The 12,950-nt window shown below is 40.9% G+C and overlaps 1 protein-coding gene across 8 annotated transcripts in view; it reads left to right on the top strand.

The window, feature by feature from the left end:
- The window catches only part of IPCEF1 (interaction protein for cytohesin exchange factors 1), a 124,999-nt gene extending 113,014 nt beyond the window's left edge, over window positions 1-11,985 (top strand). For all 8 annotated transcript variants that reach the window (XM_045080158.1, XM_045080161.1, XM_045080165.1 and 5 more), the window contains one exon: window positions 6,989-11,985. In XM_045080158.1, coding sequence (XP_044936093.1) covers window positions 6,989-7,195 — 207 coding nt within the window. In that variant the 3' untranslated portion in view covers window positions 7,196-11,985. The remainder of the gene's footprint in view (window positions 1-6,988) is intronic.
- Window positions 11,986-12,950: the final 965 nt, after the last annotated feature.

The raw sequence follows: 12,950 nt of genomic DNA on the forward strand, positions 1-12,950 counted from the left end.
CTACAAACAATGAACCTTTGTTGGTTCACCATTTTTGCGGGGCAGGAATCTCTCAATGTGGCTTGACTGGGTAGTCTCCCACAATCCTGCAATCCTGGTATCAGTTGGGGCCGCATTCATTGCTCCACTGGGGAGTTGTGCTTCCAGGCTCTGTCACGTACTGGTTGGCAGGATTCAATTCCTTGCAGGTTGCTGGACTGAGGTCCCAATTGTTCACCATTTCCTTGCCCTGTGGATATACAGTAGCTTCTCCAATGGAAGTTGGCTTCCCTCAGAGTGAGTAAGACAGCAACACAGTGACTGAGCAAGATGGTTCTGGCCTGTCTCAGCAGTGACACCACATTAGATTTATAGTGTTCTATGCATTAGGAGCAACACACTGGATCAGCCCATGTTCAAAGAGGGGGAATTACGTGAAAGCAGGAATGCTGGGAAGCAGGGAGCACCAGGGACCATCTTGGGGGCTATGGACCACACCTATCTGAAGATCTGCTGCTGTCTCTGTGCATTCCTGGAATGAAACCCTTTCCACAGATCCCTTAGATGTGACAAAAGGGTAATGTTGGGGCTGGTGAAACATAATCAATGTTATGTGGTCCTATGAACCTCATCAGGAGAAAGGAAGACACACTTCTGTGGAAATTGGCCTTCTTGGATTAAAAATAAAAAAGCTCATCACCCTATTCACTGGAGAAAGATAATTTGGTACATGTTTGTTTCTTCATGTCAGAAGGCTACCTGTAATTGAGTAATTACTACCTGTAATTGAGTCAAATTTGATCATAACTATCTTCTAAATTCAGAAGTCAGGACAGCCATTGCCTTTAAAGAGGAGGGAAGATATTCCTAGGAGTAGGGCCACAGAACAGGTGCTGGGTAGGGTCCCCTATAGCCTCACAGGGGTTACACAGATGTATCCATCTCATCATAATTCATTAATTCATTAAGCACCAAGATTTCTATATGTGTGTTTTTGTCTATGTATATTACATTGTGATATAAATGTCTATTTTAAAAAATACTTCAAAACTACAGCATGAGCAAGATAACATAGTTTCATGCAGAAATAATGAAACTGTTTTAGCAATAATGTTTATATTCATGATAGGCACATTTCTTAAATAAAGAAAACCCTTACACTGGGATTACACTGGAACAAAGTCTCTTTATGGAAATTCTAGGAAGTTGAGCAAACCATCTTGTCATATCCTAAATGCAGATCTTTAGGAATTTCTGGTAATTCAGCGTCCTTTGACTTTTGGCTAAGCATGTCTTTTTTTTTTTTTTTTAAATGAATAATTAGGGTTGCCTGGGTGCCTCAGTCGATTAAGTGTCTGCCTTAAGCTCAGGTCATGGTCCTGGTGTCCTGGGATCGAGCCCGACATCGGGCTCATTGCTCAGCGCCTCTGCTTCTTCCCCTGCCTGGGCTTGCCCTCTCACCCTCTCTCTCTTTCTCTGTCAAATAAATAGGTAAAATCCTTTAAAAAATAATAAAATGAAGAATTAATGGATCCAACTGAAACTTGGTCTCAGGGCTATTCTAGTCTGTGTCAAAAGAGGAATGAACCTTCCTTTCTCCAATTTCTGTGGTAGAACCCATTTTTCAATGCTTAGGTCTTAAGTCAGGTCCTGTGTGTACTAACTGTTTAGAGTGAAAAAGGAAAGTAGAGCATTGTCTCTCTCATGGTATTTCCTGGAGGCCCTGCCCAGCCTTGCCTACCAGAAGGCAAGGAAGATGTAAATGTAGTTCAAAGCATCTGGTGAGCCTGCTGTACTGCAGGGGAGAGGCAGGGGCAGTGCACCATGCTGCTGACTGGCACGCTTTGCTGGTTAGCATTATAGAGCCTGCTGTTGTTTCATTAACTTCCTTCCTTTCTAGTCTTGTCTACAGTTATTTCTTTCATCCGTGAAAGAACTTAACACAGACTTGAGCCAAGCTGGTAAGAAATTTGAATTGTTTAGGGCTGAAAGGCACAGGAGAAGTGTTAGCCCAAAGTTGAAGAGACCTTTTCTTAAAACCTTTGATCAGATTTAGAGGGGTGGTTAATTCATTTTGCCTTAAGAAAACTAGTTCTTCAAATTTTGTTTATCTGAAAATATCTTATTTAATTCTTTCAGTAAAATGTTAGGATCGCTCTCTGAAGCAGATGTCAAAATTTTGTGTGTGTGGAATAAATTGTAATTTTTAATAATTTTTTAAAAAATGATTTATTTATTTGAGAGAGAGAGAGAGAGACAGAGAGAGAACAGAAAGCCAAGGCAGGAGAAGAGTAATGGAGGAGAAGAGGAAGAAGCAGGGCTCGATCCAGGACCGTGAGATCATGACCCTAGTTGGGAGGCAGATCCTTAACTGACTGATCTACCCAGGTGCCCCTTTAATAATTTTTATTAATTTTTTAATTGTCATTCCAATATAGTTAACATATGGTGTTATGTTAGTTTCACATGTATAATGTAGTGATTCAGCACTTCCATACATTCCTCAGTGCTCATCATGAGAAGTGTCCTCTTTATCCCCATCACCAATTTATCCCAGATGTTGAAATCTCCAAGAACAAAGTAAAACTCCTTAAACAACTTCCTATGAATAGCACTATGGTGGTATTAAAGGATAAAAGTTCATTTTTTGAGGAAAAGATGGTAATTTGAAGTGCAGATGTGAGAACTCAGAGGGAAGAAAGAAAATTCTCTTGGCCTTGCTTGATTTTCTACAAGCAATCTTTTCTCGTTACCCCCTTAGCCTGCCTTCTCTCTGCTTCCTGCTCTTGGTCAGCCTGCTTATTATCACTCTTTGGTTACTTTCCCACTACACAATTTTTCTTTCCTTCCTGAAATCCAAATATATATATTTTAACCTCCATCTATCACCACATTCTTGCTGTCTGGATTCAAAATTGTAAATCTTACCGCTCAGATTACTATATATGTGTAGTAAAAAAAATTTAAAAAGTAGAAAAAGAGAGAAGAAAATGTAACAAAATGCCTTAAGTGAAACACAAGTTAAAGATAATTGTAAGGAACAAATAATACATTTTTTAATGTCAGTGTTTGTGATCATCTAAGACCGAATCCTTCATTTGGGTAGAAGAAATGTTACCAATTCTATCCCCAAACTATATACAAATGTATAGACATAAATATCTATCTATGTATTTATATATAAACAAATATAAAATATATAATAAATAATATGTGCATAACACACATACGTATAACCTTTTTTTGTTTGCTTACAAGGTTTTAAATAGGGTTCATGATACAAAAAATGGACAATTATTCATTCACATTTTATTTAATGCATTCATTTAAAAAAGATTTTAGTTATTTGCCTGACACAGAGAGAGCACAAGTAGGGGAAGCTACAGGCAGAGAGAGAGGGAAGCAGACTACTCACTGAGCAGGGAGCAGGGCTCCATCTCAGGACCTTGGGATCATGACCTGAGCTAAAGGCAGACGCCTAATGATGGAGCCACCCAGGCAACCCAACATATATTCATTTTTCTACAACAAATATTTAGTAAAGTTTTGTTTAGTAAATCAGTGAGCATATCAGGCAAAAATGCCTGCCATTAAGAAGCTTACATTTGAGTACTAGAAGAAATCAACTAACTAAATGAATTTTTTAGATGCTAAGTGATGATAGATTTGATCGAGAAAAGGAGGATGAGGAATGCTGACGATTGATTTTTAATTAGGATAGGCATGAAAAGGCTCTTTGAAAAGTAGAATTGGAGTAAAATCTGAGAAAGGAAAGGAGTAAGTCTTGATGCGATCCAAGGCAGAAGACTACAGGCAGAAAGAACAAAAAATGCAAGTGTTTTGGGATGGGAATATGCCTCCTAGGCTTGAGGAAGAGCGAGGAGATCGTGGCTGAAGTGTTGCAGGAGAATGGGGCCTGGGAAGATGGCCCGAAGGGTGGGTCAGAACGGTGATGAAGGATCATCACATACTGTGCCTTATTGCCACTGCCAATACTTTAGCTTCTACCCAGTGATATAGGAAACCTTTGGAAGGTTAGGAACAGAAGAGTGCCATAGTTTGACATATTTTGAAGGGAGAACGTGGGACTTGTGGGTGGATTGGCAGTGAGAGCAGGATGACTACAGTATTTGGCCCGAGCTACAGGAAAGGTGGAGTTGCCATTAGGAGCTTTGCAAAAGGCCATGATAGAAACAGGCTTCAGTGTGTATTGGAACTTGGGATAGGCGGGTCATATAGAGAATAATAGGAGCTTAGTTCTGAAGATTTTATTTTCTTGTTTATGTAAGAGAGGTAAAGTGAACGCTTGCACAGGTGGGAGGTGGGGCAGACAGAGAGGGAGAGAGAATCTGGAGCAGGCCCTGCACTGAGTGGGGCGCCCCACACAGGGCTCGATCCCAGGACCCTGAGATCATGACCTGAGCCAAAACCAAGAGTCGGTCACTTCACTGACTGGAGCCACACAGGCACCCCAATAGGAGCTTAGATTTGGACATGTTGTATTTGAGATGCCTGGTATGTGTCCAGGGGGAGCTGCTGAAGAGGAAGTTTAGACAAACAAGCATGAAGTTCAGAGGAGAGATAAGCTTTGCCAGATAAATTCGTGACTGTTAGTATATAGGGAGAAGGGGAAACCTGAGATTACATAGGCTTAGCAAGAACGCAGTTATAAACAGAGGAAAGAAGAGGCTAAAGTCTGGGTTCTGGAGCTCTCCAATGTTCAGAGATTGGGTCAGAATGAGGAATCAACAATGGAGAGTAAGAATAAGTGGCCATTTTAAGATGAGAAAAATCAAGAAAATCTGTCACAGAAATGGCATGATGAAAGTGTTTAAGAAGGAGTAGTCAATAGTTTTAGATGTTGTTAATAAATAAATTGAAGGTAAATAGTTATTGGATTTAGCAACATTGAGGTCACTGATGATCCCAAGAGCAGTTTTGGTGGAATCCTGATGGGAGTGGGTCTCTGAGAGAAAATGGGCACGGTGGTGGGGGGAGGAATATTGAAGACAAAGAGAAGAGTGGGGCATTCCCTTGAGCAGAGATGTGGGGTTGAAAGAGGGCTTCAAAGATGGGAGAGGTGACAGCATGTATTTTGATTAAGTGAAGATGGAAAATCCATGAGTCACAAGAAAGAAGGGAGAACTGTGGGAGTGAATTTCTTGAGGATGCAAGAGTGGGTGATAATGCACAAATGGAGAGATTGGCCTTAGTTAGGAGCACAGAGATTTCATCCAAAAGAACAGGAAGGAAGGCTGAGATGTACCTGTCTTGATGTAGGTAGTAGGCAATGGGAACTTGGGAAAGGGTTCTTCTGATTGTTTCCATTTCCTAAAAAAAAAAAAAAAGTCATCTTTTCTAAGGGAGAATGGGGGAGGAGGTTTGGGTAGAGATGAAAAGTTTTGAAATAGTAATTTGGGAGATTGGGAGAGAAAAGGAATGGGAAAATATGACTACTGGATAGTAGTAGTAAAAGCCACTTAATGGCGGTGGTCATGAATTTGAACTGCCACCAGTGAGTCTAATTGTGAATTTTTAGCTACACACTTGCTGGCCTTGGGATAGACCAAAAGATTGGCTTAATAATGAACATGTACTGAATGTCTCCCTGGAACTCGGTGTTGTATTATGTACAAGGAATACAGGGATGAATGAAATGCTTTCTGTCACCTTCCTTATAATGCTTTAGAATGGGGGGCATGACATATCCATGCGCATCAAAGTATAACATGGCAAGTTCTAAGTATTGGAAGGCACGAGAGCATAAAAAAGCTTCTCAGTCCAATTGGGAAGGTCAGAGATTTTCTGGAGAACATGATGCCTGAAGTGAGTATAGATTTATAAGGTATAGTAAAATCTGGTAAAGAAAGATTGGCAAGTGTTCCATGTGACAGCAACTCTAGAAAGTAGAGTTCTCCAGAAGAAAGGTAAGGAAGGCCACGAGGTACAGCATCACGGAGTGTGAAGTGGCGTTATGTGGCAGAATACATACCACCACTGTTGGAGCAGGAAGTGAGAAGGATCAACAGGTGAGCTCAAGTCCACAGAACCTTGGACATGAAGGGGAACCATTACAAGGATCCCAAATTTGAGGGGGAGGCCCTGCACTCCCATGAGAAGGGTGGATTTAAAGGGAGGCTTGGAGGCAGGGTCACATCAAGTGTGAGGAACTGCACTTTGTACCCCAAGTTAGGATTATGGTCAAAGGGATGGAGGAAGCAAGAATAGATTTGAGATTAAACTGTCAGGATTAAATGATCTTTTTTGAAGGTGGGAGCTGTTATACCTCATTTTTAACCCATTACCTCGACTACAGAACATTCCCCTCACCTGAGCCAGGCGTTTCAGAAATGTGTGTTATTGGTTATGGAAGACACAGGGTAAAATAACGTGAATAGATTTGTTTGCTCTATTAGCATAATTGGAACACGTGCTGTTTTGATGGAAGATTAGTAGTCTTCTCTTTGAATAAAAAGCTTATATATTTATGTGGTATATATTAATTAAATACATGTGTGTGAGTTTTCAAAAAAGAGGACAATTTAATAAAAATAAAAATATATTATCTGATGTCTTAGGGATAGTGCTATGTCCCAATTTTACTTAGTGAAGTTTGGGTGGGTCAGTGAATGATGATACAATATGATTATAAGTTTCAGAAGGAATAAGGCTCACTCTGAGATAGAAATATTACTGAGGTGTGGAATAAGGATTGGTCAGGGAAGAGCCACATGGAAAATCCTGTCTATATGTCTAGTTCTTCCAGCAGCCTTTGCGTAGGACACTTAACTTCTTTTTGACACATACATGCAAATGGTTGTCCTGCCATATCTCTTAGGCTTGGTTAGGGATTAGAATATTAGTGTGTAAAAACACCTTGATAATTTTATGATGAATGTGTCTGTGTACTTGTAAAAGGACTAAAAAGGGTTTATCAAAATTAAGATACTCACTATATCTCACACCCTCCTCTGACTTTTTTTTTTTTTTTTTCACCCTACTGGGGCAGTGTAAAGAACATGACCTGGCCATGATTAACCAGTTGCTGGATGATCCAAAGCTGACAGCCAGGAAATACAGGGAGTGGAAGGTGATGAACACGCTGCTGATCCAGGATATCTATCAGCAGCAGCGGGCCCCTACGTCTGCCCATGAAAGCAACCCCGAGGGACTTGAGGAACCACCTTCCTCTGCCTGTGTTGAAAATTCTATTTGAGAACAAGCCAGCATTCTCTCCCCTGCTATCTTACCCCAAGTGACTCTTCAAGAAGTTGCAAGAGCTTTCCATCCAAGGAAAACTGAAACCAGTTCCTCAAGCATTGGCTCCTTCTCTGAAGAAGCAAGTGAGGTGAGGACCCACTCTGACAGCAGACTCTTCGTTCCAGTTGGAGGACTTTCATCGAGACTGGAGGGGTGGAGATCAGTTGAACAAACTTCGTGTTCCTGCTCGGAGCTCTCAGTTATGCTAAGCTTTAAGTGGGAAGTGAGAAGTGTATGTTCCTTGCTTTCAAGAGAACCACGGTGTTCAAAGGACAAAGATCACATTTTACCAGGGATAATTATTCATAGAAATGTTCTGTTTTCCAAAAAAGAAGAATGTACATATTCCCCCAGCTTGGGTAGTTTAATTCTTCAAATCATTCCTTGGAGTGGAGGAACGTGTCTTACAGCAGAAACTGGAATGGACAAATGTGGTTTTTTGGAACCCAAATCTCTCTGGAGTAGTGGTGCCTTTTCTATAAGCTGAGAAATACTTCGTGGTGATTGGTGTGTGGGAGAGCCCAAGGGGGAGCCATGTTCTATTGAAAACCCTCTCAAAGTACAGTTTGATGTTTCTACACTTGACTCAGGGGTGGGGCAGAGAGGATCTGATTAAAGTTTCCTTTCCACAGAACAACTAAAGAAATCTATCTCATTGTGTGTAGAGACCTCTACTTCCTCCTAGCTTTTCTAAACCACTGCAGGAGATAGAAATAAGTCCACCAAAGAATGCTTGCTGGTTTTGTCTCGGAGAGTGGTGCCTAGACACAGTGTCAACTTATATCCTGTCTCCCCAGATCAAGATGGACAAGATAATTCTGGTGTCTGAATGGGTTTGATATCTTTACTCCTAAAACACCCAACAAAAACAACAAAAGACTTAAAATATGATTGTTTTATTTTTGTATGTTTGTGTCACCTTGTGTCCTATGTGAATAGCTATCTATAATACGTTTGTTATTTAAGTATATTTATAGAAGGTCAAATTACTAGTGTTTTAAAAGATGGTAAAGTAATTATATGTTTTGCTCAATATATATTCTTCAAGTATATACTTTTTTGCTTGAGAAAATAGGAATACTGTTGATCACTGGAATTATTATGTTGCACTATAATGTATGAGGAATGCTCAGGCTATCTTGTGGGATAAATGTGGAGGCATGTATTAATAATTATTCATTTTCTGGCTTCTCTCTCTCTCTCTATCTCTCTGCCTCTCTTTCTCAGCCCAGAGTGCTCAGAATTCTGTCACTCTCTTCACCGGAAAAGGACATTCACCTTAGGTTATTTCTAGTAAATAGACTTTTTAAGCTTTATGCCATTTATGCCCACAAACCCTAAACCAAATGAAACACAACTAATATAGTCTTTTGTCTAAGGTCTAATAGAAATTTTGGGGTTTTCTGTTAAAGAAAACTCATTTTATTAGAGAATATGAAAATCGTCCCTTATTAATCACCAGGAATATTTTTCATCTTACGAATAACCACAACCCACCAAAAACCCATTTTGCCCTTATCCCTAGCTAACCGTCAGCCCAACATGGGCGTGTTTCAGAGAGTCAATGTGTGGCTTGACATTCAAATGGAAATAACCCACTGAATTTTATTTGCAGACCAAATGGAAAGAGTCCATGAAGGTTTCCCCAAGCTTTACTCAGAAGTGTTAATACTTTGTAAACAAAAACAACCTTAGTATTAAGAAAGAAAAACAACAGGAAACGAGTCAGAGTACTGTAAGTTTTTCTGTAAAATCAGAGGGGATGCCTAGCCAACCTTTAGGAGCCCCTGCTCCTAGTGGGATGTGCTGGGGGATGTGCTGAGGGAAGGACACAGGCTTACACAGAAGCAGGGGCTTGGCTTCCAGTGAATTTACTCTTAGCTTTGCTGCTGGAGAGAAGGAACCATGTAGGTCCTCAGATGGGACCCTGAAACTTCTGCTTTGAGAGGCCAGTGCTTTCATCTTGTTACTCTGAGAGTTATCATTGACAATTTCTACAATTAGCAGCTGTTAGAAGGCTCATTGTTTAGGATTCACGATGTCAAAGAAATGTTGAGGGAAGAAGTACTAATGGAAGAGATGGAAGAGATAATTGTTGGGCAAAGTTCTCTTCCACCTTTTATTCCCTCAGCCTGAGACACCAACTTAGAAACTTCAAAATAGTCTTTAAATTGAAGTGTTTTAGAGAAGCTTTTGGCCAGGGCTTGTGAGTACATGTCAGTGCTTTGCTTTGGCTTCTCAGTAAGACACACATAACTCACCCGTTAGTGTAAAGTCCTTTAGGAACGCTCAAACTTGAAGGCAAAATGGGTCCATGAGATTACTGAATTGAACCTTTCAGTTATTTTTCAAAGTCATCGGTCCAGAAATGTTGGCTTTGTGAAAGCACTTACCCCACAGAATCTTCCCAGAGGTTCAGACCAAACTGCCTAGTCTTGGACTCCCTCTTCTAGACCAAGCTTGCCTGCTTCTCAGTGTTTCCCCCTCTATAAATGCTTCCACTCTGCATTACCTCGTGTTAGGAAGTAGGGAGCTGCCTCTGTTGGGTCCCAGCATCAGCTGTGGCCCCTGAGAGGAAGTGGGGTGGGAGGCAGTAGGAAGTGACAGGCAGAGTGGGTTGAGACCTTCCATTCCACTCAGTTTAGGAATAACCCTGCCATTTTTCTGGTGCAAAGGATATTGGGAAAACTGGATTACTTCCAGTTTATTCCTGGGAATTGGGGCATCTCAGAAATGGATTTTGGGTAGTTTCATGGGGGCTTAAGGGGTGACCTCTTTCTCCACCACTCCTGTAGACATAGGATCTGAGGGCTGTGGAATGACCCAGAACCATGGCTGCTCCGGAAGCTGAGGACCTGAGCAAAATCAGGTCCTGGCACCTGATTTTGGTGGATTAGGATCTGGATGTGACACCTCTTTGGGGCTGCGGGGACGACCCCTCCTCTCTTCGGTGAGCCTGTAGACCCAGACTATGCTTGGTAGGGTACCTCCAAGACACACTCTCAGTGTAGCCCACACGGACCCAGGATGAATCATAATGTATACAACCGCAAAGACTCTAGGAAGCCTAAGAAAGATGGTGTTTGTAGTCAGATTTCAATGTGAAACCCAAGCCTTACATTTATGTAACACTTTGTAGTTTGCCCATCTGTGGGTTCAGGCTCCCTCCCACTTTGCTCCCCAGTGGTCTTTGCGGGGATGATGGTGGATTATCATTCCTCCTTTTTTGCCAGGGAGGATATTAGCTTCCCTAAACTCCCTTTCTCACCCTTTCCCTTGCACAGTTATTGTTGGACTCCAGTCCCATGACGTGGGGTTTATGTATGTGCATTGCATTGGACCGGGCACACCTGTGGGGGCTTTGGTGAAGTCAGCCACGGGCAACCTGAGGGAGCCTCTTTTCCTTGAGCACAGTCTCTTCCTCAGGGCTGAAGGGCAGCTGTCCCTTCTGCGGCCACTGGCTTCTGGGCTGACTGGATTGCGGTGTGACCTAGTCACCCTGTGCTTCCTTTCCTGCCTTCTGGAAATTAGACTGCTTGTTAGGTACTGTGAGATCCTTGGATGAAAGAGGTAGTTAAAGAAATGGAATTCATTTATTTTCTTTTAAAAGCGTTTCAGGAGACATCAGAGATGGAGCCTTGGAAATAGGAGTAAGATTCTCCACCTTCGTCTCCTGATTTCTTCTCCTGCAATTATGGTAGCTTCCTCAGACTTCAAATGACAAACAATACCACAAAGCTGAAACAGATGAAAAAAAAAACAAAACACTCTAAGTCTTTTGAGGAGAGGTACTAGACAAATTCCAGCCATATTTAAATGCACGGACTCACACCTCTTTTACGATGCTCTCCTTGAAAGATAATATTTTGATATAGAGCCACACAGTAGATTTAAGTGAGTAATTTAGGTACAGAGGATGCCTATCCAAAACGAGCCAATATAATAAAACTAACCAAGAACCTTTGGTTAGTTTTAGTATATGCCTCTTCTTCAGTCTAATAAAATACGATATTTGAGATTTTCCATTTTATTTTCCTTCTAGTTTTTTTGTGTACTTACCTCGCGAGAGAAATCGAGTCCTAGAAATGTCAGGTGACCGCCCTGCTAGGGTTTTGTAATGTGTAATTAAAAGGGAAAGTCCCTGAAACTAGGTTTTAACAACCGATATAAAATGGGTGAGAGGAGGAATAATTCTAACCTTCAAAGTAAGCCACCCCTCTCTGTGAGAAAGATACCAAACAGCTCCCTGTTTCCCTTCGTGGGGAGACAAGAAACAGTTTCTTTGCTTCCTCTGCATATTTCCCCTTTCCCATACTACCACAGACCACAGAAAACATGAAAAAAATGATTCTACATTTGCAAAAGTTCTTCCATATCTCTTCTTGTGAGACGTAACGGCTCTGTATTGGTGTTTCTTTGTGTTGAGTCCAAAAGGGGAAGCATGCTCTGTGGAGACATTAAGCATCCCGTAATAAACACCAGGATCTGTAATCATCATAGACGTCAATGTCCTTGCATGATGGGGATGTGATTTTTAGCACTGCATGGTGCTGGGGGCAAGACAACAATGTGGAAATGATCTCTTCAATTTCATTGTGCTTTCATTCTCGGTCACCTGTCCTCTTCGAACTGAAAAAAGAGGCATGGCTCATTTCTTTGGCTTTATGTGTTTGAGATCGACTTGTAAGATATAAATAAAAACAAGAGAAAATATATGTAGTAAAATGACATGGAAAAAAATGGAAATTTACTAGTGGTGTTCATTTTCTGCCCTGCTATGTTGCTTCCTCCAAGAACAAACTTGACTAGGAAGGGTTTGACAACTGGGTTTTTAGCTTCTGCAAAGGTTGTGGTGCCCTCTGGTGGCCATTGAAAGAATAACGGATCTAGACTCGATTTTATTTTTAAATGCAGCATTTAATTATGTTGGGAAATCTATTTCAGTAATAACTGATCTGCTCTTCTCCAGAGGTCCTCAGCTTACAGGCTAGTTAGTAAAAAGGTATATTTTTCAAAATTGTTGGTCCACAAAATGTGACTTGCACGTCACATACCCCTCATCATTACGAGGCACCCACATTTTGTTTAGAGAATTTGAAAAAAATTGCAGATCACAAAAATGAAGACCTGTGGCGCATATGTTACTCAAAATGCACAAGATGTTTCTTTGTGAAAAATGAACAAAGATAATATTGAAATAGCATAATAAATTGTTTTTATTTTGGATCACTGATGGGAGGAAATTAGCCTACATTTGAACTTGATTCATAATTACTTGATTGCTGTCTACAAAACAAATAAGGAGTAATTTTTTCTCTCTCTTTCAGTTATCACTTCACATGTTGAGCCCTACCCTCTTTTTTCCTCCATCCAGCCACTACCCCTTATGTCTGGGCCCCCACACAGAAGCAGGAAAAAATCCTAGACCAAATGGATCAGCAAAAGGTATAGGTACAGTGTATTCCTGGTTTCTACAACAACCTTGTATTAGTTTTCTGTTGCTGCTGTAACAAATTACTGCAAATTTAGCAGCTTCAAAGAATGTGTTTTCTTACAGTTCTGGAGGTCGAAAGTCTGATAATGGCTTTCTTGGGCTGAAATCAAGGTGTTGGCAGGATTATTAGTTTTATGTATATCTCTTCTTCAGTGTAATAAAATATGATATTTGAGATTGCTCCAGGGGGAGAATACATCTCTCCTGGAGGGTCCAT

Source organism: Mustela putorius, unplaced genomic scaffold (genome assembly GCF_011764305.1).
Source record: "Mustela putorius furo isolate JIRA1106 unplaced genomic scaffold, ASM1176430v1.1 tig00000450_pilon_pilon_pilon, whole genome shotgun sequence".
Lineage (NCBI taxonomy): Eukaryota > Metazoa > Chordata > Mammalia > Carnivora > Mustelidae > Mustela > Mustela putorius.